The sequence below is a fragment of the Alosa sapidissima genome, chromosome 4, assembly GCF_018492685.1.
Source record: "Alosa sapidissima isolate fAloSap1 chromosome 4, fAloSap1.pri, whole genome shotgun sequence".
Taxonomy (NCBI): Eukaryota; Metazoa; Chordata; class Actinopteri; order Clupeiformes; family Clupeidae; genus Alosa; species Alosa sapidissima.
The window spans coordinates 21,218,452-21,245,326 of NC_055960.1; the positions used below are offsets into that span (position 1 = coordinate 21,218,452).

The following is a 26,875-nucleotide window of genomic DNA, read 5'->3' on the forward strand; positions in this document are numbered from 1 at the left end:
GTAGGCTACAGTAACACAGTAACATTGCGTGCTGTTTACACTTTCGTATATCATACACTTTTTGTGTAAACGGAGTTTTTCGTTTCAAACCAGAAAATGTCTCTCAGCAAAACATTTAAGTCTACATTAGGCTTACAAATCTATTGTGAAATGCGAAAAAATGTTGGCTCAAACTGACACTGAACGATGAAATCGAAAGTCCAATGACATTCACTTAAAAGGGTTGTGGCGGGAGCTGGCCACTCGTCTCTATCACCACATCACACATGTTGACAGCACATGAATGCGGTCCTGAGGGGATGTTGGCATGCCCCAGACCGCCACTCAGCCTGCTGTCTCCATTCGCAAACCAAAAGCCCTGTTTATTCGCATCTTCCATGAAGTTGGCTAAAATGGTTGTGCCAGAAAATTCGTTTTGAGCGGGTGACTATGGAAATATTCATCTGGCCGAAAAGAAAACAACTTATATCACATATTAATGTAAAATTTCCTAACAGCATCGGTGGTGCACGCATAACCGAATAGCATTTTATTTAGCTATAAAAATGAAGTAAATATTATTGGTCGGATGACTCCAATAGACCCTGCAGCATATGGCTTACTTGAGCAAAGATGGATACAGACTGCACTTTTTGGAGAAAAGTGCGGATCAAATAGAGGATCAGCCATAACTTTGAGCTGAGTGACTATTATATAACTAGCCTTTGGCAACTTGGAGTGGATCACTTATCAGTGAATGTTGTACACCTTGACCCAACTCGCCACTAAAGGTCATCCATGTGAATTATTTGTAGTTATTTATAGTTTCATAGTTATTCCTAGGTAGGCTAAACTACTTAGAAAACTATTAAATAAAATATTAATTAATAGGCTTTGAAATGTAGGTGAAAAGGAAAGCCTCACTAGACCTGTAATACATGTGTTCCTTTGTTATCCATGCCATTCCAAACAGGGAATACCCTTAACCTCCTATAAGTCCCAGCATATCCAGCACAACCATCTTTAGTTTATCAATAACCATTACACTGGAGATATTTTATTATTATTTCATTTTAATTATTAGAAAAGTTCATTCTCTGAATGAAAAGTCAAAGAAAAGCAGATAAAAAGGGAAAAAAGGTTGTGAATTTTTTCTGTCCCGTGCAGCATGATCCACTGAAGTGATGAGAATAGGCACCATCCCTTTTCGCTCAGTGTGAACTCTCTGGGGTCGGACTCGGACAAACAGCACTTCTACTCGCTCAGGCTTTCTCAATCACATTACAATACCGATAGCTGTTTAAACAATAGCAATAGAAGAACAAATTTATTGGTAATTCTAGGGTAATAAATTTATAAGACCATGACAAGATTTCAACCCTGCTCTACAAGACCTCATCAAAAACCATCCTTTGATTTGGGGTGAGACAACGAAGGCTGGACTGGGGCTGTAGAATATAGACAGCGTTGTCCCTTAGATGATGGGGCCACTTCCTGGTTTGTGTGTTAACTCTGTTGTGGACAAATGTTCTGGAAAAGTCTTTGAGGCAGTCAAGGATCCTGCATTGACGGTGGACTTGCCTCACATCCATCGGAGTGGGACTGATGGATGGGTGAAGGTGGGGGTGGTGTAAGGGTTCCCCCTACCCCACCAGCCGGCTGTACAGCCTCACTGCTCATTCTGCTGTCCGTCTGTGACGGAGGACACAGCACCCTGGCCTTTGTTGACGTCGCTGATGCAAGCCCACTGGCCGTCCAGAGATTCCTTCCACAGAGTCACCTGGCAAACAGGAAGAAGCACTGTTAGTATGACTGGTGCTGAACATGGTGTTGCAATTAATGAGGTCCAAGTTACGTGTCCTGCATGAAAAGATGCACATCAAAAGATGAACCATAGTCAAAATTCATAGAAAAGGGAAAAAGAATAAAAAAGCCCTTGACAATTTTGTTTGCACAGATCAGATGCAATCGTTTTAATCATGAACTCAATCCATCACCTACTGTGCACGGTTAGCCTTAAGTGTGATGCTCACTGTTAGAGGCCCCTGCAGGTGTAAACAAAAATGAAACGGAGAGAAACAGTAACAACCAGCAACCCTGACGTGAGTCTGACTATTGCTCCTGCAGAGTTGAGCTGGGTTTAATAGAGGGCTCCATTAATGGCGATCTTTATGAAATGCTTGTATTTATTCACCCCGTGCCATGTGGCCACATGTGAGAGGGAGCCACTCAAGATCATTTATTAGATGATTACCTCCTGTCCGCCAAGCGTAATGTTATGAACTCTCCTCGTCTTGCAGACACAAACTTCATCCGGTATTTGTTCCCAAATGCCTCCCCTTGATAAATGGACTTAATACGAGCGCACCTGTCCCAGAGATCAATTTCCCTGGCCACCACAGTGGCAGGCCTTCTTAAAAAATAGATTATTAGTGTGGGTTTCTCACTGGGTGAGCAATGAGCGATCTCTTCTGCCCCCGTCCCAGATTGCGTTATCCATCCTGGGCAAGGTTTCCCTGTCCGATGGGCTGGCCTCACGGTGCCTGGCACGGTGCCAGGAGAAATAAGTGCCCTCATCAATCCAGAGAGCTCAGCTGAGGCGAGGCGCCGGGCAAACATAGTGGAGATCTTATTACTGACCAATCACTGGAACTCATTCACCCTTGATCTATTCATCAGTACTCACAATCCTTCAGGTATGTATGCAGGCCAAATACTATAGCTAGCAAATTACTAAAATATGTATAGATGAAGGGTAAATCAACCAGGTGGTGATAAGATTATATTATTATTTCATACATATTGCATACATAAACTGAAGTGACCACATTTACACAATACAATATGTTTTGAGTGACCACATTTACACAACTACAATATGTTTTGAGACCACAAGTGAAAATGTCAGCCAGACTAGTTGGTTTCTGTACATAAAGACTTCCACAAATTTAACAGACCAAGCCATCAAAAGAATTACAGGGCAGTCTCTTTACCAATCCTGAGTCATGTTTACTGAATAATTGGCATGTGTCATCCCCTAAAGCCATCATCAATCCAGGTGCCAGGCTAACACTGAATAGACTGCTCACACTCACAAATCTCACTATTCATTACACCCTTACTTCAGGTGTGTACACAGAGACCCGCAATGTATGGTCCCTCCACATGACTACACAACTGTCCAAACAAGAAAATATGGAAGAAAATAACGCTGAACATAAAATACCTTACGAAGTTAAGTGAGATTCTTACAAAGAAGACTAAATTAGCTGAATGAACACTTTGCAATAAGAATAAGAAAGCGTAATGACATTTCAATTACAAACTCTGTTAATCTGAGCGCTGAATAGTCCACCACTGATTGAAAAAAATGATCTAAATGAGCTGCATCCATTATTTGATAATGGTACTCCTGCTAAATTAAATTCTGATGTTAATTCTGATGTTAAGGGTGACTGAGCAGATAATGTACCATTCTGTTCTTCAGTGAAATGCTCAACATTCAGAAATTCAAAAAAGTGGGCATATTTCCCCATGGATGTTGTACTATGCAAATTGAAAAATATCTGTAATTATACAGAAAATAAATGAGGTGAGGTACTTATAAACCTAGAATTTCACTAAGATTGAAAATAAATAAACTTGTTTGATTTATCCAAGGTAACAACCATGACCTCAGGAACTCAGGAAAAGGGCTGTCTGTCAACACCGGGCTACTGTATGTTTACCAACAAACTGGCATGTGGTCTACGGTCTGACCTTGTTGTCGCCGCCGGAGACAGCCAGAATGTTTCCAGTGATGGACCAGCTGACATGCCACACCACATCTTGGAACTTGTGCAGGAGCTTGGCCGTCCACGTGTTGCCTGAGGGGTCGTCGCACGTCCAGATAAACACACGACCGTCCTGTGAACACAGCAGCCACCAACTATACATCAGGCCAACATGGACTAGATAACACTTCTGCTATGAGTTGTACTTCTGACAGTCACTCTGAAAGCTGGAAAGAGACCGTTTTAGAGAAGGGACAAGAGAGGAAAAAACAGAGATGGCTGAAGAAAGGTAAGGTGTGATGAAGTGTCTACAGGTAAAGTGTGGAGACATTTTGTCTAACACCTAATCAAGTCAAGTCAAGTCGGCTTTTATTGTCAATTTCTTTATATGCACTGGTCATACAAAGAATTGAAATTTCGTTTCTTACTTTCCCATGCAGACATAGACATGCTTTAAATACAGACATAGACATACTATAGACATAGCCATAGACAATAAACATTAAATTAAAGTGCAAGACTGAAATATAGAACATGTATGTATCAAAATAGAAATATAGGACATATATATATAAAAAAAAAAAAATAGAGGTAGTTGTGTTGTATATTTATATAGTCTTAACAGTTACATGAAGTTTAAATAGCCTAATCCTCTATTTGTCTTAAGAACAAATTAACTCTAAGAGATTGAGAATGTGTTAAGAGAAGAGCAGGGTTGAGAGGTGGAAAAGAAAAGAGAGGGGAGTTATGAGCAGAGGAGCACGCACCTGTGAGCAGCTGGCGATGGTGCTGGTGGGCAGGCCTATGGATGGAGCCCAGCCCACATCTCTCACCCAGTCACTGTGAGCCTCCAGCTTCTGGTCCTCTTTCCATTGGCCATCCTCCTCTCTGCACACACACACACACGCACGCACACACACACAGTGAAGTAAGTCAACTATACCCAACAAAACCAGTGTGGAGCAGTTACAGGCCTTCCTGCTTCTGAGGGTAAGTAAATCTTTACTGCTGTAATTACCTATGTGCAGACACTTTCATCAGTATTAAAAGCCTTTTTAAAAGCCTCAACATTTTTATCATTAATCAAAGCATACAAAACATTTCATCACTTCAGTTGCAGCCATTTGTTAACTTGGAAGAGACTCTTCTCATTTTATCATGAAATGATTTTATCTCAATTTGAACTAAGACAATTAGCTAATCGCAAAAGCTGCAATTAATTGTACAGCTCCCAACTCTGTCCAAATGGTTAATCTTGTCACATCTATGATTTTTTTTATATTCATGTCATCCTTCTTGTGTGACAGACAGGGAAGCTGGCCTAAAGACCTTGGCAAGCTTCTACACACATGGTTGTGCACGCTCTTCGTTCACACCTCATGCACCCACACATGCACCTACGGTATACGTGTTTCAGCAGATGCTACAAGAGGGAGTTCAAAGCTGGTTTTGCTTATCGTACCACCTCAAGCTGGTTATTTTAGCTGGTGTTGCTGATCTACATTGCTGGTTCAACTCACCATGCCAGCTTATGTTGGTCATTCTAGCAAACAACAATGACCATCTTACACCAACAATGTCAAACTTGGCAGGCTGGTCACCAGCATGACCATCTTAAACCAACTGTATCCCACACGACAGGCTGGTCACACCAGCATGACCAGCTTCCTCAGATCGTCACACCAGCATGTCCACCTGGTGGCCCAACCAGCTACACCAGCAAAGACCAGGAAGAGCTGGAAGAAAACCAGCTACCGTCATAAGCTGGTTTCTAGCTGGGGGTTTCTTCAGCAAGGAGTGTAGAATTTCAGACGTTTAAATCAATGATTCAAGGCTTATGCATCTCGTATTGATCTCGCATAGCCTTCCAACTACTCCACACTGAAAAAAAAAATATAGCGTAGCCTATATTGCTGCCTGTTACGCAGACAAAAACATCTCCATGGATGTCCTGGAATATGATGGGTGATTTTTGCCATATTAAAAGCAACACCAAAGCACTTTTCCTCTGTCGCACGCACACTATTTGTTTATCCAGCACCGGCTTTGGAAATAACGATTTCCACAGACAAGGTAGACTATCTTGCATGATTTTATGAAAGTATGATGTATTGCGACATCAGAAGCAAGTCAATTTGTAGTTTTTTATCCCTCATTCCTTCGAACTACAGATCCGCTACCCGATCTGGCAAACTTACATCGGTTACAGCTTACAGTCGGTTATAGCCGATAGAGGGCTGCGAAGCGAATGCAGAAGTGCCGTTCACCCTGTTACGAGTTGATGAACCACTGAAACGATTTTGGAAACATTATTTTAAGGTACAAAAAACTCTTTGGTGTTGCTTTAAGGACATGGTGAGGATGTGGCAATGTAGAGACGCATGTATTCCCCTATAAGTACAGAGCTCACTAGACTGACAATACAGTGATGTTCTTTCAGTGTTGCTGCTTCTCATGGAGAAGGGTTCTGCTCATGCCCTCTTGAGACGCAGTCACAAAATTCTGGAGGTACGCGACAGTCCCCGCAAGCTGTGTTGATAACGCAATACACGCTCAGCCAACACTGCATGCATAGAACGCAGACGCACAGTAGTGCTGAGCTTCCGACTTAAAGCAGAATTCAGAATATTGAACTGAAGCTTGTCTTTCAGAATTATATCGCAAGACAAATCGCAATATCTGTCAGAAAAAATCACAATTAGATATTTTCCCCAAATCGTACAGTCCTAATGAAGTGCCTTTACAAAATATTTATCTTCTCAATAAAATCTTAACAGAAAGCAAATCCGACAACAGCACTGAAGTCAACTCACTTCCACAGCTTGACCAGGTTGTCGCATCCTCCAGACACAAATCTCTTGATGTAGTTGGGCTTCTGGCCGGTGGGCTGGTCTATAAGGCTACCTGGCACCACGGCAGGGGCCCAGCTGACTGCATTACAGCCAATCTGTAGTGAGAAAATCACAGAGGGTGAGTGAAAAGACACCCACCACTGGAGCCAAGTCTGAAGACATGGATCATTACCTGTAACTCATTTAGCATCAATGCACTAGAAATAAAAACATAAGTTTTATACAATATGCAACATATTTTGCATATTTCATATACATTTTTCAGCTTACCATCAAGTATCACTTGATGTGAATCTTTAAAAAAATTAACGTTGAATGAAAGAGGGAAAATAAACAGTGACATTGTGCACTTATAAAGACGCATTATTGGTCTAAGAGGCTGACCGTGTGTGCGTTGCTGATTTTCTTGATGTCCCACTGTCCGTCTCCAGAGAATGTGAGGATGGAGATGGCCCCGTCAGAGCTCCCGCAAGCCAGGATCAGCCCAAAGTCATACGGACCCCAGCACACCGAGTTCACTGTGAACGTACACATACACGTATGCACACACACAGGGTTTTAGCCTACAAAGATTAGCCTGCTAGTCACCACTGCAATGCAATTACTACAACAAACAACAATTTCAAGGTTCAAGGAAGAGCTCCAACAGGCCAGGATCATCTCAAAAGTCAAGCAGGCCTCAACACACACCGCTCACTGCATATGACATGCATAGCCTACTGTAGGTGCAGAAAATCTCTTCTTAACATGACTATACACTTTAGTACTGAATCAGAAAATGATACCAAACTAGTTACCAATACAAATATATCTAAAAAAAGAACTACATACATACATATATGGTGTGTGTGTATATATATATATTACACTAATAGTCTATGATACAGCAACCAACACAGACTGATGACCAGCTACAATGCATATTCTATGCACACCCATGACATCAGGGCTGACTTCAGGGTCTCACCTGAAGAGTCGTGGCCCGTGTACTCATACATTTTGTCCCAGCTGCCATTTTCCTCCTTCCAGATGATGACCTTTCTGTCATAGGAGCAGGAGGCCAGGATGTTGCCATACATGGGGTGAGCCCAGGCCACCTGCCACACAGGGCCCTCATGGCTGTGAGGGAAACAGGATTTTGTGTTAAACATGTTAAAACTACACACTGAGATCAAATTGCTTGTTAATGTTAGTGAAATACTGCTACTGAGCTGAGTTAGAAGCAGCCTGATATGGAGCGGAGAAGTGTGAAGACAACAGTCTATAATTCCAAACAGGGCACTCTTCTTTCTTTAAAAGGGCCCAAAGGATGTACTGGGACTGAAATATCGCTAAAGTGTGCTGGTAAAATATGAAAGTGGCTGGTACATTTCAGGCACAAAATAATTTAGGCTACTTGAGGAGAAATTTGACTATTTTTTCAGTGGCTGTTAAGTTCATTTCCAACTCTATTTCTCTGTGTGTGTGTGTGTGTGTGTGTGTGTGTGTGTGTGTGTGTGTGTGTGTGTGTGTGTGTGTGTGTAAACCCACCCTCTCAAATCAGCCAGCAGGATTTGGCCTCCATTTTTCACATCAAATATCTTCACAGAACGGTCAGAGGAGCAAGTGGCCAGGCGTGTGCCATAGTAGTCCATCTGAGCATCGTGCTGGAAAAGAGGAACCACAATCATTACACATCATGAGTGGAAGGCAGCTGGCATATTTTGTCATCAATGGGTCAGGCTGTCACCAAACAGACAGTGTGTTGAAGAGTGTATTGACTCCTACGAGGCTTTCTTTTGTGTTTCAGTGACAAAATAGGTGACTGAGCTGAACTTTGCATTACTTACGATCATGTCCTCATGAGACGTATCCACGGTATTGATGACGGACACCTACAAAAGTATACAATCAGGTACACGTTACTTAAATACCACTGATTAAATATCCCGAATCGATGGCGTAAGAGTACACAAATCGCCAAGCGCAAGGACAGAATCGCGTTAAATCAGATGGTGTGAATATTTTTACGCCAAAGGTCTCACAGTCGTCACATTATCCATAACACTAGTGTAACGTTACATTAACTTAATCGAAACGACTGACACGTATTGAAATATAAATTGACAGCCATGTCAAATCAACTTACAAGCAAGCTCGATAAATAATGCAAATAACAGAGCGTGTTACATATTTGTACAGTTCATGTTTAGCTTAGTTCAGATCGTTAATTCGCCTGGCTAACGTTACTAGAAGCTAGCTAGCGTTTGAGGGCACTTGGCTATAGCAAGCCAAGGAACACTGGTTGTTCAAATCTCCTGTTAAAGGAATAAAACAGGTCAGAAAATGACAATTAGGTACGACTACGCGTTGAATGCATTACTGACAAATCCAGTACTACATTAGTAGTAATAAGTTCCCGATCATGTTATATCACAAATTACTGTTCTTGCTAGAGTGCTAGCTACTGTTACGTTAGCTGACTTATTATCAACTCTCGTTAGACAAGTATTCCACAAAACGGCAATCAACGACATATAACAAATTATGTTTCAAACTTACCATTGTGGTACTTGAACTACAATAACCTATGTACTAAGGCAATCACAAATTCTAACAGAAAAGACAGCCACAGCCGCCCAGAGTTTCAATGGACTGTGATGTTTCCGACGTGGCAACACGACCGCTCAAAAGTGACGCTACTTCCTGGTACGGGGCGAACAGATTCCGTCGAGTCAGGGACATGACTTTAGTTCCACATGTGTACCAACTACTGTTTCACACAGATTTCCCACTAGGAGGCAGCAAACGTTCAACGTTAATTTCACCCCGCTATTTATAACACCATTTGCAAGTGTCATGTTTCCTAGTATGTTCTGAATCACTCCAGCCACCTTGTCCCGTCATGTTCAACTGTTGGCCCTGCTTTCTTAAACTTTAAAAAAGTTGTCATACAACGCCTTTTCATAGCCTATTGTTTGTATAACTATAAATAGTCAATATGTCGAGTGTCGCCTATTACATCTCCAATCTGCTGGAAAAAATGACATCTACTGACAAAGATTTTCGGTAAGGCAGCAATCGTTTGCATGTTTGACCACGATTGTCATAATTTCTGTATTTGTCTACAGTGTTGTCTAGTCACTGTAATAGAATCCCAGAGGCCTAGTTGAGAAAATACCTCTGTCCAAGAATAGACAAAGTGTAACAAAGATTCAGTGTTTATTATAATAACCTTGATTTTGAGTTGCCTACTTGATCTTTCCCTCATAATAGCCTAGCCAGTCTATAATATTTTTTTCTCACCCCACAAAGCATTAACAACACTACCATCTTGTAGGCTATCAAACAAGCAGATTCATGGTCCATCTGAACTTTAGAATTTAAGATAAATTGGATTTATATTCAGAGAACCACACAAGATCACAGACCACACAAAAGAGTTAACATGCCCTATTTTATGGAGATGCTAGCCTAGTCATAAAAATAGGATTAAATTCGGTCAAATTGCAGAAGCTTTTTAGTTCAAATGATCATAACTGCAGAAACCTTCTTATGCTGTATTGTTATAGTTATTTATCAATTGGGTGAACCACATGAGGGTTTACAAAAAAGTGTCAACTGCTCTCAGGCCGAGGCAATGCATGCTATACACATTTATGATAACAGAACACTGAAAATTCTTCTCCACATACATTTATGAGTGTTTTTTCATTTGTCACAATGTTGTCATGTTTCCATTTGAATGCTTACTACAAAAAAAGACAAAAGCATAGTTGCAATGTAAGTGTACTATGATATCTAACAAAACTGTGTGACAAAGAGTAATGTCATCATAACTCCATCATGACACTATATGAGTTGGGGTCATGTAAAGCCAAATGTCAAGATGATTGTACAAACAAATAATTTATAGTCTATTTCATGTTACAGTACTACAAGACATGTAGCAAAGATGTGGAATTAAGGGTAGTGTGGAATGCCTCAGTAGAATGTTTGATGTGCCCTTCAGGTTCATGGCCACCAATGACCTGATGATGGAGCTGCAGAAGGACTCTATAAAGCTAGATGAGGACAGTGAGAGGAAGGTGGTGGCTATGCTACTCAAACTACTGGAGGACAAGAATGGAGAGGTGCAGAATTTGGCAGTCAAATGGTGAGAGGGCGCCACGTCTCGTATATATCATGCTGTTAGCTACTTTAAAGCACCTCCACTAAGCTTGTACAAGTCAGCAGATCATCAGTACTTATTTTAACCTCTGAAGGTATTATAGTGAGGAGGTGCCTGGATCTTAGAGATTCTACACTTCAATCACTTGCATCATGAAATACCTAGACAACAGCCAGAATTTCAGAATTCCCTTGGGGAATTCATGACCAAGCAAATGACAAAATGTCAGACTGCCCAGCTTTGATAGATCTAAAAAAGTTCTATAAATGTGACTAGCTCACAAAGTAACTCATGTTTTCATCTTGTAAATGTGCTTCCTTGATGTTAACTTCAGGACAAAAATTAAACATGCATGACTTAAAAGTAGAAAAGATTGCCCAAATGTAGACTAAATAAACTTGTATTTTTCCCTCTTACTGACATCCCCCATGTGGTTGTGCAGTCTGGGTCCTCTGGTGAGTAAAGTGAAGGAGTACCAGGTCGAGACTATGGTGGACACACTGTGCAGTAATATGGTGTCGGACAAGGAGCAGCTGCGAGACATCTCCAGCATGGGGCTGAAAACAGTTATCGCTGAGCTCCCACCAACTACTGCAGGTAGGCCACTAATGTAAAACACTTACATTTATCAGGCATTCATATAAAAGATAACTGACAGAACAGACAAAGTGTATGAGCTGTTTACAGGCCTCCTCAGTACTGACCCATGACCATGGTTTTATTGGCCCTTTACTCTAACAGTTTAGCATGAAGGTTAACTGTAATTAGTATTATATCATTAGTGTGTCATATTGGTGAATATATGTAGGTCTAGTATTGATAGTATTGATATATGGGTATAGTCATGCTAACCCTCACAACTCTCTATAGTCTAGAATGGTTACAGCCAAAGGTAGTAAGGGGACACAGGGGACACAGTGTGAGTGTATGTATGGAAAGGGTGGGAACTTTTGTCTCTCTGTGAAAGGGGAGCCTGTCATGAAAAGGTTGTGAAAAAACTGCTGTTAATAGTCAACAGTCAAAAGTAGTATTTATATTTATCAAAAACATGTCCAGTAGTCTTTTTAAAAGTGGTATTGACATACTAACTACCATTCAAGAAACCTTTATTGTTTACAGACTCCCCTTTGACCCTGTCTTTGTCTTCCTGTGTCTGCCTCTCCCAGGCATGGCCCTGACCTGTAACGTGTGTAAGAAGATCACCTCGCAGCTGATCGGCGCTCTGGGGAAGCAGGAGGATGTGTCCATCCAGTTGGAGGCTCTGGACATCCTGTCAGACATGCTCAGCAGGTATCCGTGCTGCTTAGCCCTCAGTGGAGCCAGGGACTCTTATCTGTTTCATACACACCACTTAGCCCCTTTTATATGCCAATTATTTTAGGAATGGTGCTGAATGGTCCATGCATGCGAAACATGGGCATGCGAAACATACTCCGGTTGAGGACGGTGCAGACTGAACCCTGAGCTTCTTAAACTCTCGCCATATACAGTATATTGTTTCAAAGTACCTCCTGCACTCTAAATGTAAATTAATTAGGCTTCCAAAGCAAACAGGTTTGGCAACCATTTGTTGTTCTGTATGATAATTCATCACCCCTTACCTGAGATGGTTATCAATGGCCTACCCCCATGCCCATTCTACAATTGATTGGTGTTATTTGCACCACAGTTTGCTCCCTGGCCCTGGGACCTTTGTTTGTTATCTTGATAAGATCATAATATGTGAGATTATGTGGAATATCATGTTCTTTAGTTGTATGCATGGCTCATGTTTTAGAACAGCCCTTTGTGTGTGTTAGTCCTTTTTGTGTATCTACATATGTGGGTGATTTGTTTCTTTGTGTTTGGCATCCATGTGTGTGTGTGTGTGTGTGTGTGTGTGTGTGTGTGTGTGTGTGTGTGTGTGTGTAGGTTGAGTGGCACTCTGAGCAGCTTCCACAGCTCCATCCTGACCAGCCTGCTGCCCCAGCTGACCAGCTCGCGCATGGCTGTGCGCAAACGCTCCATCATCGCACTGGGCCACCTGGTGCCCAGCTGCAGCCCGGCACTCTTCACGCAGCTCACCGAGCACCTGCTGGCCGAGCTGGCCCGTGGGCCACCCACTTCCAACACCCGCACCTACATCCAGTGCCTGGCCACCATCAGCCGCCAGGGAGGGCACAGAGTCGGTGAGTGAGCGCAGCCAGAAGTAATAGTAGCTTAGCCAAGGGCTTTGGCTCCTTTGTTTTACTGCTCCTATAGACAGAGCATACAGTAATTTCCTGTGTATTAGCCGCATTGTATATGCCGCAGGACAGTGTTTCATGCAAGTTAAAAGAAACATAGCCATATCAATGGCCAATTAACTCCCCCCGTGTATTAACCTCATAGCTAAAGAACTTTTGCAAAATCAATGTATAAGCCGCGACTAATAGTTGGGAAATTACAGTATCTGAGGGGGTTTTATCAGAAGTAGAGTTAAGGGTGGTTTTTTTGGGCACTGTTGTTTTTGGGTTGTTCTTGGGGGTATCAGCCTTAGTTTCTTTGATAGAATACTTTTAAATTTGGACTATGCTCCTTAGGTAAATTTAGGTAAATGTATATTAAATTAAAATAAAATGTATATATTAAATGATAATTTTCTTTGCTGGAAATGTTAACTACCAGAGGTGGCTTTAGAGAATGTCACACAGATATCTGGCTCATCCACACACAGTTTAATCCTCTCTGCCTTTCAGGGGAACACCTTGAGAAGATTGTGCCAATGGTGGTCAAGTTCTGTAATGTTGAAGATGATGAACTAAGGGAATACTGCTTTCAGGCTTTTGAAGCCTTTGTCCGCAGGTAAGGCTTTGTCTCGGCTGTTTAATACAACTTGGGTTGCAGTACAATAATCCATCACACATTATTCCACACATTATTCCATCAGTACTGGGAATAACACCACGACACACATATAATGCATCAGAATATCAAACAGGTGTTCGTAGAAACACCAGTGGGAAGGCAGAAAGCAAAACAAGAGTTGTATCCTGCTGGACAGCATACCCAGCAGTCTAGAACAGCTGGTAATCCATCATGGCAAACTAACAATCTATTGAGCAGCACTAATGCCACAGCAGCCCTGGACATCAATCTAACGAAACAATTTATCTGTAGAGGTCATTTTGCCTTTAGGCCATCAGATAAGATGCCTGCCTGCCTCCTGCAGGTGCTCACTTCAATTTGAAACTGTCTGGAGAATCACTGTTTACAACGATGGTGCTCTTTGTTATATACTGGGATCTGCTTGCTGCTTTAGTGAGAACCAAACCCCGTTCATTTTAAAAACAGCAGAAATATGTCCCCGGTTCAAAGACACAATCGTTTTTGTATCCTTTTTTTGTTTCCTAAAGCATATAATCCATATTTATTTATATCTTGCTGTTTGGAAGATGCCCGAAGGAAATGTCTCCTCACATTGCCACGGTGATTAAGTTATGTCTGAAGTACATCACCTACGACCCCAATTATAACTATGATGGGGATGATGACCAAGAAGATTCCATGGAAACAGAGGAGGATGAAGATCAGGGTACTGTTCAATACCAATTTGTTTTTCTACCATGTGCTCCGACTATAGGTCATGCTTATAAAAATGAATCTGAACAGCAGCCATTTTATCCGAAAGGGTAAACAAATTAGACCTTTTAGAAGTCTCCATAAACCCCAGTACCCCCAACATACACTCACACTCACAAACATGAAAAATAATAATAATGTTTTGAGAGGGAGTCGTAGGTGTGCCTAATACATAATGTATTAACATCAACCTGGAATCTATCCTTAGAGACAGACGATGAGTACAGTGACGATGATGACATGAGTTGGAAGGTTCGGCGGTCCTCTGTGAAGTGCCTGGAGACGGTGATCAGCAGTCGCCGTGACCTCCTGGTCGACCTGTACGGTTCCGTCTGCCCCACCCTGGTGTCCTGCTTCAAGGAGCGTGAGGAGAATGTGCGCACGGACATCTTCCTGGCCTTTGTGGCTCTTCTCAGACAGACCCACCCCGTAGTGGGCGCGACGGCCGCCCTCGAGCCCGGGGCAAAAGAGGACCCCGCAGTGACCCTGCTCAAGAAACAGGTATGGAGAACTCACTGACTCCTTCAAATTCTAATCAGAGCCTCTCCCTATAGCCTCAGTAACACCAGAACTGTTCTCGATTGAGAATTGGTCTGGACATCATTGGTTGACCTCTAACTTCCAAGGGGCATAACCAGTGGAGAAATTAAATTTAAGTTGGTACATTACACTCTTACCATATCCTTTCCAAAGTACAGCATAAACATGTTTCTTATTAAACAAAGGTTTTACATGCAGTTGTTCAGTCCATTTCAAAGAAAATACGTCTGTGTAGTTTAAAAGTGACATCAGCACAGCCACTGGCAGTGCCAACCATCCTTCTCTGCCCTTGCACTTACATTCAAACTCATTCAGTCTCTCACTGAAGTGCAGTTTTACAACCTTGGGAGAAGGAGGTAGCCAAATGCGCTTGCAGATTTTTCTTGGTTCACCCAGGCTACCTCCCTCCCCCAAGGTTGTAAAACTGAATACGAGAGACTGAATAAGTTAGAATGTAAATATTTGAACATCTTCATATGATGTGGATGAACAGCAGTTTTTCTCAGCAGCTTACTGAAAGAAACACATTCCTTTCAATGAGGTATAAAAGTACTTACAGTGGTATGATTAGGATTCCTTTGGAATATGACCTCTGATGCTCAAATGAATTCTGCAGTGAGATTAATAAGTATCACTGAATATCAGAATGGATTCATTGAGAAACTGGTTTATTTTATATTATTAGATCTTAGGCACCACAAAACCACTGTGAGGTCTAAAATCCCTTGTCCCTTGAACACTTGAAAAACATGAATTGTTTTTTTTCTTGGATATTCAAAATGTACATTACATTACATTTGGCTGACGCATTATTAGCCAAAGCAACCTACAACATGGTACACAGTTTAAAGCTTTTAAAAACAATTCTCCCAACAATTATAGAACAATTTAAAACAATTTAAAAGGTAGAGTACAATAGAAATGCATCAGTGCAGAAAATGCAGAAACGTGTATCAGTGAGTGCTGTTTTTATACAGTTAACTGTCAGTTCTAGTCAGGTGTAAGTGCTAACACCCAGTTAAGCTAGAACTACTTTGTATTTTGTGGGCTGATGCTGATGCTGTAACGTTTGCTTCTAAGGTGCCCACCGTTGTGAAGGCCCTGCATAAGCAGTTGAAGGAGAAGAGCATGAAGTCCAGGCAGGGCTGCTTCAGTCTGCTTACAGAGCTTGCCAGCGTGCTGCCCGGAGCCCTGGGAGAACACATACCGGCCCTCATACCCGGTAACTTCACACTCCCCTCTGCTAATATAAACAATAGATAAACAAAAGTAATTGTATGTATTGTCTGTCTCCCTTGTCAACCTTATTGACCAAATGACCATCATAATCATCTGAATCTAAACGTTTTTTTTTTGTTTGTTTGTTTACATACATAAAGCCAAAATTGATCAACTTTTGTAACACCCATGAGGTGTTAAATTGTCTGTTCAGTGTTGCTTATATTTCCCTCAAGTATAAGCCCAATGGCTAGCCCCATAGGCATTGTTATCTATACTATCATGATATTAGTCACAGAATCATGACACGTTTTGGATATCAAGTCGATCATGTCTCCATGCAGTTGATGAGTGCTATTTTGGGGATTTCACAGTGTTTTTAAGGTTACAGTATACGGCAGGTCTCTGTGGAGACGTTTTTTGTTGACATTTACATACATTTTAAAGTTTACATTTTAAAATGTCCCTGAACATGCAGGTATTGTGTACTCCCTGACTGATAAATCCACCTCATCAAACATGAAGATTGACGCCCTTGCCTTCCTCCATGTTCTCCTGTCCAGCCACGCCCCTGAGGACTTTCACCCCCACATCAGAGTCATCTTGCCACCCGTTGTCCAGTGTGTGGACGACACCTTCTACAAAATCATCTCTGAAGCCCTTTTAGTCACACAACAGGTGGTAAGGATCATCCGACCAGTGGACAAGCCCTCCTCTTTTGATGCCAAACCCTATGTGAAAGACATTTTCTCCGCCACTGTGAAGAGGCTGAAGGCAGCAGACATAGACCAGGAAGTAAAGGAACGGGCCATCTCCTGCATGGGCTACATCGTCAGCCATCTTGGAGACCAGCTTGGTGGAGACCTGCAGTCCACCCTGCAAATCTTCCTGGAGAGGCTGAAGAATGAGATCACCCGGCTGACTGCCGTGAAGACCATCACGCTGGTCGCGGCGTCCCCGCTCAAGATCGACCTGCGTCCTATCCTCACCGAGGGCATTCCCATCCTGGCTTCCTTCTTGCGGAAGAAGCAGCGGGCCCTCAAGCTGGGCACGCTGACCGCCCTCAACGTGATCGTAACCAACTACAGCGACAGCCTCAAGCCGCCAGCAATTGACGCCGTGCTCGCGGAGTTGCCGGCACTCATCCAGGAGAGCGACATGCACGTGTCCCAGGTGGCCATCACGCTTCTGGCCTGCATGGCCAAAGCCTGCCCGTCTTCTCTCTCCAAGATCAGTGGCACAATCCTCCCCGAGGTGCTCAGTCTGGTCCACTCCCCACTACTCCAGGGAGGTGCCCTGTGCTCCATCCTGGACTTTTTCCAGGCCCTGGTGCTGACCAAGTCCAGCAACATGAGTTACAACGATCTGCTGAAAGCTTTGACAGGACCCTTCTATGCAGCTAAGCCGTCGGATCTTCCCATGCATCGTCAGTCCTACTATTCTGTCGCCAAGTGTGTGGCCGCACTGTCATCGGCATGCGCAAAGGAAGCTTCTGGAATGGTCGCCAGCCTCATCCAGGAGGTGAAGAGTTCCAAGTCATCCGAGTCGGCGCGTATCCTGTCCTTCCTGTGCCTGGGCGAGGTGGGCCGCTCCATGAACCTGAGCGGTCAGAAGGAGCTCAAGAGCGTCATACTGGAGGCCTTCTCGTCGCCCAACGAGGAGATCAAGTCGGCCGCTTCCTGCGCCCTAGGCAACATCTGTGTGGGGAACCTGGAGGAGTACCTGCCCTTCATGCTGGCAGAAATCGGCAGCCAGCCCAAAAGGCAGTACCTGCTGCTGCACTCCCTTAAGGAGGTGATCAGCACCTCCTCGGCAGAGCGCCTCAAGCCACACCTGGAGAACGTCTGGGCGCTGCTCTTCAAGAACTGCGAGTGCCCTGAGGAGGGAACGCGGAACGTGGTGGCCGAGTGCCTGGGGAAGCTCACGCTGGTCAACCCATCTGAGCTGTTGCCTCGGCTTAAGAAGCAGTTGTCATCAGGTACTGCAAACTCTTTCTGTAGGTTAGATTTGGGTGGATAAAGTTCATGGAGGTTAATGCATCAGTGATATTTTTGATGTATTCATATGAGTCAACTGCCTCTTACTTTTATTCTCACCATTAAGTATTTCAAACTCCAAGATACATCTTGACCTTATTATTCCCAAGAATGGTAGCTTTTATGTTCAGGGTTAAAACATGCAGTCAAATATAACAAGCAGCTGAGTTCTCTCTTGTAGGTTCACCTCTTTCCCGCAGTACTGTCGTCACAGCTGTTAAATTCACAATCGTTGATCAGCCAGCTCCCATAGACACACTTCTGAAAGGTTGTATAGGTAAGTAATTTCTACATGACCTGTAAAATATATCTAAATGTCTTACATACTCAACACAAAGGCCTACTGGTAAACAAATGAAGGATTTGAATACTAAAGTTGGCAATCACTTTAACTAATAAATACTAACTAAAACAGCTCACAAAACATCAGTTTGCCTGTGTGATACAAGGTGACTTCCTGAAGACCCTACAGGACCCTGACCTGAATGTAAGGCGGGTTGCCTTGGTGATGCTCAACTCTGCGGCACATAACAAGCCTGTGCTGATCCGAGGCCTCCTAAGCAAAGTGCTCCCCCACCTCTACAATGAGACACAGATCAGAAAGGACCTCATACGAGAGGTACACACTCCAGCATGCACAATCTGAAATTATGTTCTGTTAGGAGTTCAGAGTTTTGGAGGCATTTATTCAATTGAGTGTGATTTTCTGTACATTACTTTTTTCGTGTCTTGAGAATATTGATGCATTAATCACATAAGACCGCAATGGTCCTTTTTTATTTATTGTAGCTTAGTGTTTTAGAAAAAGAAAAAAAAACGGTCAAGCAACTGCAGAATCAGTACACGTCAAAATAACCAAGTATTAAATGACAGGAATAAGAGGTTTGAAAAAGGCTTTCATTTTCCCTGTTCTTTACAACAGGTGGAGATGGGACCGTTCAAACACACAGTAGATGATGGTCTGGATGTGCGCAAAGCTGCATTTGAGTGCATGTACACACTGCTGGACAGCTGTCTCGACTGCCTAGACATCTTTGAGTTCCTTGACCATGTGGAGGAGGGGCTGAAGGACCACTATGATATCAGGGTGAGCAACAATGTCATGTTCATTTCTGTAACTTCAAGGATTATATGCAACCAAAAAAAAAAAACTGATAAACTGATGAGCTTTAGTTCCTCACAATTCATCATGATCTAACTGCTGAAGAGTTGGGACACCTCCTTTGTGATAACCCTCTGGATGTTTATTCAACCACATATATTAGGGGATGATAGAAACATACTACTCTAAACCTGGTACATTGTTCAGCCTTATGTGAGCCAGGTTCACTCCAGTGTCAGCCACCATTTGGGCCTCATGCTTCCCAGAATGGTTATTAAATAAATTATATATTTCCCTTAATGCCATGATTGATCAGTAATCAAAACTTGTCTACACTGAGGAGGATAATAGCTTACCATAATGCTCTGTCCATAATGCTCGCTTTCTCCAGATGCTGACATTCATTATGCTGGCCAGGCTGTCGTCTCTGTGCCCCAGTGCGGTGGTGCAGAGATTGGACCGACTGGTGGAGCCACTGAGGGCCACCTGCACCACAAAGGTATCATGGAGCCATTAAAAGCAGGGGCTCGAAAAGCCTCACATTTTTTAAATGTTTGTTTTACCCAGTGACTTTTTCTGTGCTGTTTGTGCCATATTTGACTCACCATCATGTACATTTTTTGTTCCTGACACAATTAACACCTAAACAAGACATCATTTTGAATCTACCCATACTGACTAAACGGAAGGGCGATGGCCATTTCCTTTTGTCAAGCGGACTTTACAATACATGTAAAAGTCCCCCCACCCAGTGACGATTCCCTGTATTTGCACTAGTTCCCATTTCATGTTATTTCATATTCTATAGGGGTATACTTCTTCTATACACATAAAAGGCTTGTTTCTCTTGAAATTTTGTTCAAATCTGTACTAGTGAGCACTTTTCCAAGATAATGCATTCGCCCGACATGTGACCAATCACAGGATGCTTATTAGTATGATTACTGCACATCCCGTGCCACTCTGAAATATGCCATTTTATCACATATCACAATGCCACAAGTTTTGAGGGTGCTTGTAAGTGGCATGCTAACTGCAAGAATATCCACCAGTGTGATTGCCTGTGAACTGAATATACAGTTTTCTACTACAAGTGTGAACAAATGAACCTTTTGTATGCATAGAAGCCTCAGAACTCACTTCAACTTGTGACAAATGTTCAGTGTGTATATGCACTGTACTGATAAAGGTTTAAGTAGAGCTGATAATTACAATAGTCTTGCTCTTGCTACTTTGTGATGCACTCAGAAAATGTAACAGCTATTTATCCTCCCCCTTGTTTGCAGGTGAAGGCAGGGTCTGTGAAACAGGAGTTTGAGAAGCAGGAGGAGCTTCGCCGCTCGGCCATGCGCGCTGTGGCCGCCCTACTCTCCATCAGTGAGGTTGAGAAGTCCCCCGCCATGGTAGACTTTGCTAACCAGATCCGATCCAACGCAGAGATGGCCACCATCTTCGAAAGTGTCCAAGGAGACGCCCTCTCAGGCGGGGTGGAAGCCATGGATACAAGCTAAAGGCTTTGCCAAGTTTAAAGGGTTGTTAAAATTGATGTTTCTAAGGTTTAGTATTTTGTATAGCAATGGCCAGGGTTGACCTTGGTCAAATCAATGTTTCCCCCCCCATTTAGTCAAGTATGAAGCCTGGGTAGTAGAAGTTGGAATGACCGCTTTCCACAGCATTTTGAATTTTCATCACAACCTGATGTAATGATTGACCTAATTGGATTTTTCATAAAATCCAATGGACATTCTTTTGGATTTTAAATGTTGTACACAAAAAGCTGAAGTGGCTTGGTGAAAATGGCACATCTTGCTGTAGTTGTAACTTGCATCAGATAACAGATGCCTGAAGAAATTTTATAAGACACGTTGTGTTAATAAAATTCTATAATTTCAAGACTAGGAGTTTGTGTGCATTTGTTATAGCATATCTATATAATGTGAACATCTTAACAGTTTCAAAACAACAAACTGTTCTGTTATTTTACCACAATTAATTCATTTTAAAGGGGTGTGGGTAACATTTTAACAGAGCTACACCTAGGCACACTACCTGTTCAGGTCATATACCCATCACACTGAACCTTACCTCTAATAAAGCAGCAATCCACACAAAGAACTGGGTTTTATAACTTTAAATTTATTGAAAAGAACAATAATGTCAATGGCCAGATTATTCGTTCTCCTCGCTGCGCAGTCTGGCATTGGGATTGGTAATCTTGACGGCCAACTGAGCTGCCCTCTCCACAATAAGCTTCCTGTTCTTTGAGGACACATTGTGGGCGATCTCTGCACAGTGGGTCCTAAAGGAAGGAGAAATGTTGTTAAAGGAGCTGGACTTTAACTAAAAAAAGGAGTTGCTGGGTGTCCAACAGTGGTAAACCATTCAACACCACCAACATACAAGCTATGAGCAATGTAGGGGAACATGTTACTTCCCTGGATTTACCAAGCTTAGAAACCCATGAACAACATACAGATTAATCAAACAGTTTCTCAAAAGTGACAGGCATATATTTTATGCACACAAGCAACATGCAGGGATTGAAGCAAAGAAGCATATTTTCATATCTGAAATGCCCCAGCCTAAACCTGAATTCAGGCACTGTGCCTGAACACTTCAAGCCCTGAACATGCCTGAGGCCTTCACTACTGCAGGTAGGTCTTGTCAGAAGGTAGCAAAAAAAGCACCGTTTGAATTCTAAGCAGATGGCAGCAAATACAGCCAATGCATGCTGCTCACCTGAACTTCTGATTAACACAATCATATTTTTTTTCAGTTGATCAACCAATAATCTTGAATTTTTTTGTGTGTTGTGTTGCAGATTATCTTCCAGCTGTGAGCTATGGGGAGAGCTCAAGCTGGAATGGGTATCTCCTCTGCCCTGCTATCCCTCCTCTGTCAATACCCGACACTGAGTACAGACAACTCCACAGGTATGATTTGAGGAGACAGGCAAATATAAGTATCTTATTACTCCAGAACTTGACAGCAGTTCAATATACACCATGCACAATATTTTCCTTATCCAACAAGAGTTAATGCTGCCAAGACCGTATGGGAGTCCACCATTACTGTCTACTATAATAGTCTAAGCATACCAACTCATAACCATGACTAGAAACACTGTAGGCTACACTACAAAGCCACTCAAGCAAATGGCTATTCACACCCAAGCATACAACTCCGGGGTCTTGTATCTTAATTTTTAATACACTCCACAAAAACACACTTACTTGTTGCTCATCATAAGAACTTCGAGTTCCTTGACATTGTGGACAAGGAACTTCCTGAACCCAGTGGGCAGCATGTGCTTGGTCTTCTTGTTACTACCATAACCAATGTTGGGCATCAGCATCTGGCCCTTGAATCGCCTGCGGACCCTGTTGTCAATACCTCTGGGCTTCCTCCAGTTTTTCTGCAAGATACATAACAAATCTCAATTATAATTCTTAACAGGATTTCAAAACACTATACACAAGGCAATACAGATGAAACTGACAAATGCAATGTTATGTTTAATGTTTCGAACTTACCGCGATCTTGACATAGCGATCCGACTGGTGCCTGATGAACTTCTTGGTCCTCTTCTTAACGATTTTGGGTTTCGTGAGGGGTCTGAGGGCCGCCATGGTGACTGTACATTATAGACAAAAAATACAAGTTACGTCAATGGCAAGCTGACCCATTACAAACAACGCACACAAGGCTAATGCTACGCTGTATTCTAACCAAGATGGGCAGTGCTACTTTAGCTAGTATACCACAAGCTGCGCATGAAACATTACAGTAAGTTAACCTCGCGAAAACAAGCAAGTAATCAAACTGACACTCGGCTAATTGGGGAAATAGAAAATGCAGGGCTATCCATTTACCAAACTATCATAACTAGTGCCACGTTTGTGGTGTCAGCGCTGCTTCGCAGGTAACTTTAACAAGCATGGAAAACAACTAGCAACCATTCATGCCGATGCTTGTTTAGGCAACATTGGGAGCAACGTTGAGGCTTTGAACCTTTCATTTTACACGTTCTCATGTAGTCATCAAGAATACATACAAATGTACGGTGCACTTAGTTCAAAAAGCGAGGTTAATACAATTAACATCTACATCTAACGCATCTCATCTCCAACGGGCGAGTTGATCACCACAGGCTACCGTCTAGCATATTAATTCATCTTTACGCATAGTATTTACAGAAATAACTCCTTGTTTGTGATTATTATCTAAACTAACAAGTAAAGTATTAAAGACTGTATTTTTACAACTTAAATATAAAAAGATGATAGTAGATTTCATTTGGCTCACCGTTTCGGCTGTCTCCACAGAAGACAGTACTACGGAAGAGAAAGAATTTTCGCAGGGCAAGCTGGGAAATTGTGAAACAAACCGGAAGTTAACCCTAACGTTTACGCAGGGGGGATCAAACTTAATCAGAGCCCTCCCTTATTAGTCATTCTCTGACTTAATCAAACATTGTGGAAATGTTTACTCCCAGTTTTACTCCAGTTTCCTCTCCGCGTATATTAAAACCACTATTCAAAGGGGCTACTATGTATTTTTAAAGCTACGTGTCACATGTCTATGATTTCCTCTTTACGGCCCCAGCTGGTTGGAGTAATGTACTACACTTGATAGCCAGGTTAACATTTCTACTATGATTTCTACCCAAGTAGCCTATCCATGTCTAGACCATACCAAATAAAAGGGCTGTTGTAAAGACACTTGTGGTGTTCTTTAGCTCAGAATTAAAATTTGATTTATCAATTTAATTATGTGGTTAGCGACAATAGCCAAAGTACATTTCCCATCCTCATATAGTAGTGAGATTATAATCCACTTTGATTTCGTCAGCTTGATGTGATTTTGTGTTTGTATTTTCGTTTATTACGCAGTCCCCACCCAGAGGAAAGGGTTGTAAACTGGTCCATCTGTCTGTCCCTCTCCCTGTCAATGTGTTTGTCCACTCACATAAAAACTAGTGGTCTATTTACAGACGGGCCACACCACCATATCTCGGGCCTCCAACATGGACATCCAGATCCACACCAAGAAGAGGCTTGAATTTGGATTGACTGCTTTTGTTTTATTCCTTTCATTTGCATTAGTTGTTTATTTATATATCCTTGGGTTTCTGTCTAAATTCACTATCAACGTATCCCCGACTGGAAAGCACTTTTTGGTGCAACTATTGGTTTTGAAAGTGCAGCCTACAAATAAAGTTGACTTGACTTGGCTATATGGAAAAGTAATCTCTTTACTCTACTAGGTAAGAAGATTCCCAAACTCATTCCATCTGGCCATCCAATAATCTCCCAGTCTGTAATTGGCTGATCCCTCTACCTGGTGAGTGTTCTGGCGCAAGATGCATTGCATCACCAGGGTGGTATCTCGATAAAGCCCCCCAAAACATTTTTTTAATATATAGAATTTATCTTTTATGTTGAAGTTTATGGTTCATAGCAGGTACATTTCCAAAGCACATATAATGATATCAATAAACATTACATTAAGATTAACATGAACAGTTTAAAGTAAAGGCATAAAGCCTAAATAAAAAAAATCGTTGAAAAAACGTTGTAAGACAATTAGTTAAATACAATGAATAAATCTTAGTCTTATATGCTTTCTGAAGATCCCCAAACTGTTGCTAGAATGAAAAGTCCTATTGACCACAGTGGGGGATTTTAATTTAATTCTTGCTGCAGAGTAGCCTGGAAAATCCAGACCCTGGTAGAAAGATTAAGGTTTGTTAATTATATAAAATAATATTGTGCTTTCGCGAGAACTCTGGATTTCCAGTGTAGCTGCAGAGGACACTAACAGAGGAATTGCATATTTACATAGCACTACACACCACCATTTCAATCTATAGGACACACATCAAAGAGGCAATCATTTTAGCCACAGGCTATGCCAGAGATATTTTATAGGGACACAGTGGTGGGCATATAGATATAATTGTGTTTTTAACCTGATTTAATAAGCACAAGATGTACCGCGAAATGGTACAAAATATTGCCACTCGGTCCAGCACATTCTCTCCGCAAAAATAAATCACTGTCAATTTGTCTCCATCTACTCCAGCCTCTTGCAACTTTTGTGCATGTAAATCAGTGTGTGCATAGTGTGTTTGTTTTTGTGTATGTGTGCTTCTGTGTGTGTGTGTGTGTGTGTGTGTGTGTATGTGTTCGCTTGTGAGTGTGTAGGGGTAATGGGTGTGTGTTTCTGTGTGTGTGCGTGTGCCTGCTTGCCTGCATTAGGGCATGAGTCACAGGAGGCCGTCAACATTATCACTATATTTTTCTGAAAGCTACATATCTCTGCAGTATAAAATGGTATGATAGCAAGTTGGATCTTGTAGCTTTGTGGCTGTATAGGCCTTCAAAGTTGACCACCATTGATTTTCAGAAAAGGAAATTCAGCCTAGTGTTTTTTTTTTTGTTAAACCACTCATAAGAGCCCAGAAAATATTCCAAGCCTCATTATTAATGATGCATATGTGGTGTTTGATGTTTGCATACATAATTTGAATCATTATGTGAGTTTGCTCTTCATTTTGGTTGATAAATTTATGTGTAAAAAAAAAAACATAAATTTGAGCAACATCTTACAGCAATACCTGAATGCAGACAACCTTATTGATCATTATCTATTACTTTCAGTTGAGAGTTGAAATTAATGTTAAATTATGACATACATAAGTCTGCAGTACAAATGTTTTTTAATTGTAGCTGAAACGGATCTTAAATCTATTCATCAAATTCATCATCATACTCTTCTGTGTAGACTGCTTCACTTTGTTCCATACTTGGCTGATTGGCACAATTCATCAGACGAGAGACGACACAAGTCAGTGCATTTCGACAGTTGCAATATGACAACTTGCAAGAGAAGTCTAACACAGCCTGAGGAGCTGCACGCTCAGGCCACTCATGACTCCCACACGGACACTGATTCATGCCTCCTCTGTTTTGGACTGTATCAACTGTATCAACTCCAACATCAACAGTGTCACCACCCTCAAACGGATTATGACTTTCCCTAATCAGAAGCCATGATGAACAGTGAGGTCCGACTCCTGCTGAAGCCACGAGACATCGCATTCAGATCAGGTGATGCTCAAGCCAATAGCTCATCCAGGGCTAACCTGAAAAAAGGCATCAAGAAGGCCAAGCACAACCACAAACTAATTTATAGATTGATAGATAGATAGATAGATAGATAGATCGATACATAGATAGATAATTTATTGATCCCCAAGGGGAAATTCAAGGTCTCAGTAGCATACAGACATCACACACAACATGCAACAGCACAGGATCATTTCAAGAACAACTCTGACCCCCGGCGCATGTGGCAAGGTATCCAGGCCATTTACAAATTACAAAACTACTACCCCCTGTCACAACACCTCCTTGCCTGATGAGCTGAACCACTTCTATGGCTGCTTTGATAGAAACAACAAGGAGGTGGCCACAGTGTTTCCCCTACAATGTATTCATCAGCGGCGCAGCGCCGCTCCTGGATTTCAAGCGCCACTACAAAAAAAAAATAGACGCAAGTGAACTTTAGGAACAGCTGCCGTTCGTTCAGGTTTCATGTCAACGAATAATAGTAGGCTAGCG

At 42.1% G+C, this 26,875-nt stretch overlaps 3 protein-coding genes across 3 annotated transcripts; 1 reads left to right on the forward strand and 2 right to left on the reverse strand.

Moving 5' to 3' along the window:
• Nucleotides 1–1,032: 1,032 nt before the first annotated feature.
• sec13 (SEC13 homolog, nuclear pore and COPII coat complex component) lies at nt 1,033–9,291 on the reverse strand. Its single transcript, XM_042089718.1, has 9 exons — nt 9,146–9,291; nt 8,434–8,478; nt 8,135–8,250; nt 7,572–7,723; nt 6,989–7,122; nt 6,566–6,699; nt 4,520–4,640; nt 3,739–3,885; nt 1,033–1,759 (listed from the first exon to the last, which is right to left on the reverse strand). Exons 1-9 carry the CDS (start codon nt 9,146–9,148, stop codon nt 1,649–1,651), a joined length of 963 nt encoding a protein of 320 aa, XP_041945652.1. The 5' UTR covers nt 9,149–9,291; the 3' UTR covers nt 1,033–1,648.
• A 178-nt stretch (nt 9,292–9,469) lies between these two features.
• cand2 (cullin-associated and neddylation-dissociated 2 (putative)) lies at nt 9,470–21,143 on the forward strand. The gene is made up of 15 exons (XM_042089717.1): nt 9,470–9,652; nt 10,596–10,739; nt 11,197–11,351; nt 11,921–12,044; nt 12,666–12,922; nt 13,472–13,577; nt 14,168–14,307; nt 14,563–14,855; nt 15,975–16,116; nt 16,591–18,090; nt 18,330–18,425; nt 18,598–18,767; nt 19,071–19,235; nt 19,642–19,749; nt 20,537–21,143. The coding sequence occupies exons 1-15, from the start codon at nt 9,585–9,587 to the stop codon at nt 20,759–20,761; spliced, it is 3,693 nt and encodes a 1,230-aa protein (XP_041945651.1). The 5' UTR covers nt 9,470–9,584; the 3' UTR covers nt 20,762–21,143.
• Nucleotides 21,144–21,366: 223 nt separating this feature from the next.
• rpl32 (ribosomal protein L32) lies at nt 21,367–23,717 on the reverse strand. Its single transcript, XM_042090395.1, has 4 exons — nt 23,556–23,717; nt 22,784–22,884; nt 22,484–22,665; nt 21,367–21,549 (listed from the first exon to the last, which is right to left on the reverse strand). Exons 2-4 carry the CDS (start codon nt 22,877–22,879, stop codon nt 21,420–21,422), a joined length of 408 nt encoding a protein of 135 aa, XP_041946329.1. The 5' UTR covers nt 22,880–22,884; nt 23,556–23,717; the 3' UTR covers nt 21,367–21,419.
• Between the last annotated feature and the right edge of the window lie 3,158 nt (nt 23,718–26,875).

Bases quoted from the DNA above. Each gene is read 5' to 3' on its own strand.
- cand2 (XM_042089717.1), top strand. From the start codon at position 9,585: ATGTCGAGTGTCGCCTATTACATCTCCAATCTGCTGGAAAAAATGACA. The intron at 12,923-13,471 runs GTGAGTGAGCGC...TCTGCCTTTCAG, and splicing joins CCAGGGAGGGCACAGAGTCG to GGGAACACCTTGAGAAGATT. The intron at 14,308-14,562 runs GTACTGTTCAAT...ATCTATCCTTAG, and splicing joins AGAGGAGGATGAAGATCAGG to AGACAGACGATGAGTACAGT.
- sec13 (XM_042089718.1), bottom strand. The intron at 8,251-8,433 runs GTAAGTAATGCA...CCTCTTTTCCAG, and splicing joins CGTCTCATGAGGACATGATC to CACGATGCTCAGATGGACTA. The intron at 3,886-4,519 runs GTGCGTGCTCCT...CTGTGTTCACAG, and splicing joins CCATCGCCAGCTGCTCACAG to GACGGTCGTGTGTTTATCTG.
- rpl32 (XM_042090395.1), bottom strand. From the start codon at position 22,879: ATGGCGGCCCTCAGACCCCTCACGAAACCCAAAATCGTTAAGAAGAGG. The intron at 22,666-22,783 runs GTAAGTTCGAAA...TGTATCTTGCAG, and splicing joins ATCGCTATGTCAAGATCGCG to AAAAACTGGAGGAAGCCCAG. The intron at 21,550-22,483 runs GTAAGTGTGTTT...TCCTTCCTTTAG, and splicing joins GTTCTTATGATGAGCAACAA to GACCCACTGTGCAGAGATCG.